The sequence below is a fragment of the Frankliniella occidentalis genome, unplaced genomic scaffold (assembly GCF_000697945.3).
Source record: "Frankliniella occidentalis isolate FOCC.00 unplaced genomic scaffold, Focc_3.1 Scaffold13, whole genome shotgun sequence".
In the NCBI taxonomy this organism is placed as follows: domain Eukaryota; kingdom Metazoa; phylum Arthropoda; class Insecta; order Thysanoptera; family Thripidae; genus Frankliniella; species Frankliniella occidentalis.
The window spans coordinates 915868-921422 of record NW_026267143.1 but is presented as its reverse complement, the minus strand read 5'-3'; the positions used below and the strand labels follow the sequence as shown (position 1 = coordinate 921422).

The following is a 5555-nucleotide window of genomic DNA, read 5'->3' as shown; positions in this document are numbered from 1 at the left end:
GGTCCGTACTGGGGATCGGGGATGGGGGCGGGAGCGAATGCCGGGGAAAGCGACTGCTGCTGGACCTGTGCGGGTGCGTACTGGTAATTTGTCAAGCCAGGGTCTGTGTTGGCCCCAGTCGAGGGAGGAAGTATAACCGGTGCCGAGTTAACGACAGGTTCGGGGAGTGGTAGAGGCTCGGGGGCTGGTGGAGGTGCTGGAGCTAACCTAGGGGGCGCATACTGGGCGTTGGCGGCCACAAGGGCCAGAAATAGGCAGCCCAGAACCTGGAACAAGACAGACAACTTTGTAATCATTCTGAACTTTTAGGGGGCACATAAAAAAGTTATTTGATATGGGCTCTGTCTCGCGGGCTGTTTGTGGCTGGTTTGCACCCGGCTTGCGCCCCAAGCACACTGTGCGAGGGAGCCCGACGGTTAGCCCCCTCTTGGCATGGGTACAGGTTCTCCCTTTCTCTTGAGTCGCAGGTCAGTCTTACCTTCCGGGCCATGCTGCTGGTGGTTGTGGGTGCTGCGCGGCGAGTGCCGTGTCCGCGCTTCTCTCCCGGCTTTTATTTGTCGCTGTTGTCGGGGGCTCCAGGTCTCACCTCGATAACCCCCCTCCCCCACCACCCCCAAACACTAAATATTAACTTGCACTCTCACTTGCACGCTTCTCTCTTGCAGTACTGTATCTCTTTCCGTGGGTGAGAGAGAGAGACAAGAAGATGTCCAAACGCAGCATCTCTCTGACCGCCGCACCCCACCGCACCCCATTCCAGCCCCCCGGTCCAGCCGCCTGACCCCACTGGAGGTGGGGGCCACCGCCCACAAGCCCTTGCGACGCTCGCGCAACCACTGGACCATGTCGAGAACCGCAATAGGGCAAGGGCACACAGCCATGGTGGGAAAGAGGCTGTCAAAATATTCATGATTGCGTCGAGCGGTCAGCTGTAGTGTGCCCTCAGTGTAGGCAAAAGTAGGTAAGTTGTAGAGTATTAAAAATGTTTTATTCAAAGTAAAACTTTTGTTGGTTTTTCTTTTTCAAAGAAATTAATGTATTGCGTATGCCTTTTCTTTAAGTCACATCGCAGCTAAGAATGCTGAGCCGGTCGTGTACTATTACCATTAAGAAAATACGTCATATAATAAGAAAACGTCTAAAAAATTACATCAACACACCCATTACAAGCAGTGCAACAATAAAATTTAAAATTCCCAAATGCACAAGCCGCTTCCAGGTTTCTTCTTGACTCCTCACGACACTCTATGACTAGCACATTAGTACAGGCTGTTGCTGTAGCGTGGCCCCATGCCCAGGCCGAGGGGTACAGTATTTCACTATAAATACAAGCAAACACCTTTTTTTGTGTGTTTTTTTTAATAGTTTTTTTTTTCGGAGTTTTCTGCATTTTCCTGTTTTCTAATTGAATTTTCCTGGATTGTTTTGGAGGGTGTACAATACACTTTGGTGTACACTGATTGTTTTCGAGTGAAACCCTCGGCCCAGCAGGAACCCCAGTGCGCCACTCGGCTAGCTCCAGCGCGCGGGGGAAGGCCCGCCCGCCCCGGCCGGCGCGGCCCCGCCTGGTGTGCCCGGGGCGCAGAGCAGCAGCCCCTGCGCGGGGTAGTGGCCGGCGGCGGCCATATAGAGCGAGGGCTGCTCCACGCCGTAGCAGGTGGCGCTGGTGTCGGCGGGGTGGTCCAGGTCCGCGCCGGCGCCCCCCTGGTCCACGATCACGGGCACGCCCCACGGCGCCGTGGGCCAGGGGCCGGCCTGCGCCTGCCCCTGCTGGCCGTGGCGCAGCTCCTCGCGCAAGTCACGGATGTACTTGATCGCGAGCCTGCGCGTGAAGTCAAGAGACGAGTTAGAGTGACGCGGACGGTCGGCCGATGAAGAAGAATAGCGTGTAGAAACACAGGTTCCTGATTGGTCGAGCCTTTACCCCACTACGCGGCGTGGCGAAAGGGCGCGGAGCGGGCGGAGCTCTCGACCAATCGGGAGGCATATTATGTTCCACCCGCTGTTCTCCTTCCTCCGTTCACCGAAGCACCCCGCAACAGACTCACCTCAAGCACTCGATCTTGGACAGCTTCTTGGGGGGCTTCCTGGCCGTGGGCACGCGCATGCGCAGCAAGTCGTACGCGCGGTTCATGTCCGCCATCCGGCAGCGCTCTCGATCACAAGCGTTCTTCCTGTAAGCTGCGGCCCAAACAACTCACTGTAGTACACGTCTACTCGGCGGCAGGGCCGCACCAAGTGGCGCGCCAACCCTTCACTGTTTTGGAGACTGTACCGCATGCAGGCGTGCGCAGTGCGGGAGGATATGCAGCATGCGGCCGCTAACATCTCATGATATTTTTTATACGGAGCTTACTGATAACGTCCGTTTTGCCTAGATTCGCTCGCCGATTTACGGGAGCTCGGCGCCTGTGAGGCTCAGGGTAGGCCACCCCGCAGGACACGGATGCACTGCAGACAGGATGTTGCCTACCCACCAGGCGCTATGAGAGCTAGACGCTGAACTTGGCATAGGTTCTCAACGGAGAATAACGGCGTACTCTCTGGGTGGCCCCTCCCCTCCCCTACAGGGCGGCGGCGCGGCAGGTGGGGAAAGAATGTGCGCGGGTTTTGCGCCCAGCAAGTGATTGGAACTCACCCCTTTCGATTTCTTCCTGCGAGCGGTAGTGTCTCGAGTTGTGCTGCTGGCGTATCTGGGCCTCGTGTCCCCGCTCCAGGGCGCGCGTCGTGGAGTCCACCTCGACGGCCAGCTGAGCCTGCGGCACCAGGACGCGAGCTGCACACGGCAGAGACCGACAACAGGTTTAACAAAACTGACTCAAATCAGAATGTCGACGGAATACAGAGTCAAACCGATATCAAACAGGCGCGGATCCAGAAAAAAAAACTACCGAATGGCTTCAGGGCAACCCGCCTGAAGAACGGCTATAGCAATGGGGGGCTTGGGGGCTCATATAGTGTATTTCGACTAACGGAGGAAGAAGAACAGCGGGTAGAACATAGCAGCCACGGACTGGGGGTCTAGGGGCCCAGTCTGGAAACTGCTCCGAGGGGCCCCAAAAGATACCTTTTTTGGCGGCAAGGGGCCCCAAAAGATACCTTTTTTGGCGGCAAGGGGCCCCAAAAGATACCTTTTTGCCTTCAAGGGCCCCAAAAGATACCTTTTTCGCCTGGGGCCCGGTCGGGATTTCCCGACTAGCCAACCCGGGCCAGTCCGTGGCTGGAACATAGGTCGAGAGCTTCCCGCCTCTACGTCACGCCGGTAGTGGGGGTAGGCGCTCGGCCAATCAATATGTTCTGCCCGCTATTCTTCTTTTTCCGTTAGTCGAAATACACTATTGGTCAGACCAGTGGTCGTGTGTTTTGTGTCACAAGCTCACAACTGCAACAGGATGGGTGTACTTGGCGTACTCACCGGCGTGAAGTGGCGCATGCGCAGCCGATGTAGGCGACTTGAAGCACTCAATGCTCGGGTGAGGTCTCATTGGTACGGCTACCGCCGACTGAAATTTGAACAAAAGCGTTGAAAGTTTCAAAAACAGCTACAGCAGGTAGCAAAAATGATGATCTTTTCGCCGAATTGCAAAAACCCTGCATACGTCCGGCGTATGTCTGGACTCACATCTCACTCACCTGTAGCTCGTGGAGGGTCCGCGGCTCGTCCTCGTACGCGACGGTGTCCGCGGGGGCGGCGGGCGCCATGGGCAGCATGGGCGGCACGGGCAGCGAGGTGAGGATGGTGTAGGTGGCGCCCCCGGGCAGCGGCGTCGGCGAGCAGAGCGGCGCGTAGCCGCTCAGGTCCACGTCGCCCCACTGGCACTCGCCGCACTCGGCCTGCGAGCACAGAGACGAGGGGTGGGTCCTGGGTGCGGCTCGCCCTGGGGCGCGCGCCACTCGGTGCTCACACACTGCTCTACCTGCGGTGCGTACCCCGGGGCCAGAGCAGGGAAGGCTGCGGACGCAGGCAGGCCGGCGGCGAGTGTCGTCGCCGGGGATGCGGCCGGCGGCCACTCTGGGGTGTCGCGGCTGTCGCGGCCGTCACGGGCACCCCGGGCATCCTGCTCCTGGCGGCGGTAGGCTGCTGCCGAGCGGTCCGGCGGCGACGAGGGCGAGGCGGCGGCGGCCGACACGGGCGGGCTGTTGCTGGGGGCCTCCTGGTCCGCCAGCTTCAAGAGGAACATTACTCAGTGCCGAGAAAGGGGTTAAGGAGGGTCCGTTCGGCCGCGACGAGTTGGTGCTCACCCTCCCCGACGCGGCTCCAGGCGACGGCAGGCAAGTGCTCGACATGTCCTCGGGCTGGCGGCGCCGCCACTGAGCCAGCGGGCCGCATCGCCGCGTTCAATCCGTCACCAACCTGTTACAATATCCCTGCGCCGCCGCCCCTCCCCCTCCCCTCTTTCTCTCTCTAAAACCACCTTTCAATTCTTTCCTTCATGAGCCGCGGACCCCGCGCAGCCCGGGGTGGTGGAAAGGGCGGGGAGAGGGGGGGGGGCCTCGAGCGGACCAAGTGCGCGCGACCGATAGACTCATACGACGCTCCCCGGCCCGGCCCCGCAATGCCGCGTCCCCCGCGCTTTGCTCAATATGTCAAAAACGCATCAGAGAACTGAGGCTGAATGAACGCTCTATCCAAATGGTGCCAATCGGAATAGGGGTGCGGGGGATGGGGCGGAGGGGGGAGGGCAACATTGATGGAGGTTTACGGGAGGACGCGTAACGGCGCATGGACGCCCCGCCAGGCGCCAACGCGAAAGAAAAGAGTAGGGTAGGGTAAGATGCCCTGCCCAATGATGGACGCCTTAAGAGATGGATCTGCCCAGTGATGGACATGGACACCTCTTTTTCTCGGAATGTACAGAACAGGGCGAGGTAGTTTGGCTGGCTTACTATAGGTACTCCGGTAGGGGTCTTCCTAGAATATGAGTTCCGTGCCAAGGTCGTACAGTGACGAGTTTGGCTGCAAATCGAGAAAAGTGGCCATCACTGGTACAGTGTCCATCACTGGGCACCTTCCCCTAAACTGATAATAAATCACGACTACTCGGTAGAAAATTTCTGCGTTGGGGAGCGCACTTAGTTTGGGAAGTGTCTCATAGCAGAGGAGTTTGACTCTCGACTCAAGTGTTTGAATGACAGTTGAACGCACTTACAAGTTTTTACCGGTTGACCTCTTGGTTAATCATATACCTTGAGCTCAGATGACTATTAAATTCACCTGCTTTTTAAAGCACGGTGGTTATTAGCACGTTTTTTTTCTGGGGGGTGGGGGGGCTCCAGCAAGACATGACCATACGGTATCTACCTAACTGTAAAACGTCACGAGAACTCCATATTGACCCGTAGGCCTATTTGGTTAAAATTAGGCCGGTTTGAACTTTCCGTCGCTGCTGAGTTGGTTGTCCCCTACAGGGCGGCGGCGCGGCAGGTGGGGAAAGAATGTGCGCGGGTTTTGCGCCCAGCAAGTGATTGGAACTCACCCCTTTCGATTTCTTCCTGCGAGCGGTAGTGTCTCGAGTTGTGCTGCTGGCGTATCTGGGCCTCGTGTCCCCGCTCCA

At 58.1% G+C, this 5555-nt stretch overlaps 2 protein-coding genes across 2 annotated transcripts in view; both read right to left on the bottom strand.

Moving 5' to 3' along the window:
* Positions 1-490, bottom strand: part of LOC113217640 (uncharacterized) — a 2648-nt gene extending 2158 nt beyond the window's left edge. Inside the window, exons 1-2 of the mRNA XM_052263600.1 lie at positions 479-490; positions 138-266 (exon numbers count right to left, since the gene is read on the bottom strand). Of these exons, the coding sequence (XP_052119560.1) occupies positions 138-266; positions 479-490 (141 nt within the window). The remainder of the gene's footprint in view (positions 1-137; positions 267-478) is intronic.
* Positions 491-962: 472 nt separating this feature from the next.
* Positions 963-4392, bottom strand: LOC113217626 (protein enabled homolog). The gene is made up of 7 exons (XM_026437598.2): positions 4243-4392; positions 3918-4166; positions 3634-3834; positions 3416-3503; positions 2639-2776; positions 2049-2181; positions 963-1822 (listed from the first exon to the last, which is right to left on the bottom strand). The coding sequence occupies exons 1-7, from the start codon at positions 4285-4287 to the stop codon at positions 1513-1515; spliced, it is 1164 nt and encodes a 387-aa protein (XP_026293383.1). The 5' UTR covers positions 4288-4392; the 3' UTR covers positions 963-1512.
* Between the last annotated feature and the right edge of the window lie 1163 nt (positions 4393-5555).

Excerpts from the sequence above, each read along its gene's own strand:
- LOC113217626 (XM_026437598.2), bottom strand. The coding sequence starts at position 4,287 with ATGTCGAGCACTTGCCTGCCGTCGCCTGGAGCCGCGTCGGGGAGG. Across the intron at positions 3,504-3,633 it reads GGACCCTCCACGAGCTACAG|TCGGCGGTAGCCGTACCAAT; the intron begins GTGAGTGAGATG and ends TTCAAATTTCAG. Across the intron at positions 2,182-2,638 it reads GCAGGAAGAAATCGAAAGGG|CTTACAGGAAGAACGCTTGT; the intron begins GTGAGTTCCAAT and ends TTTGGGCCGCAG.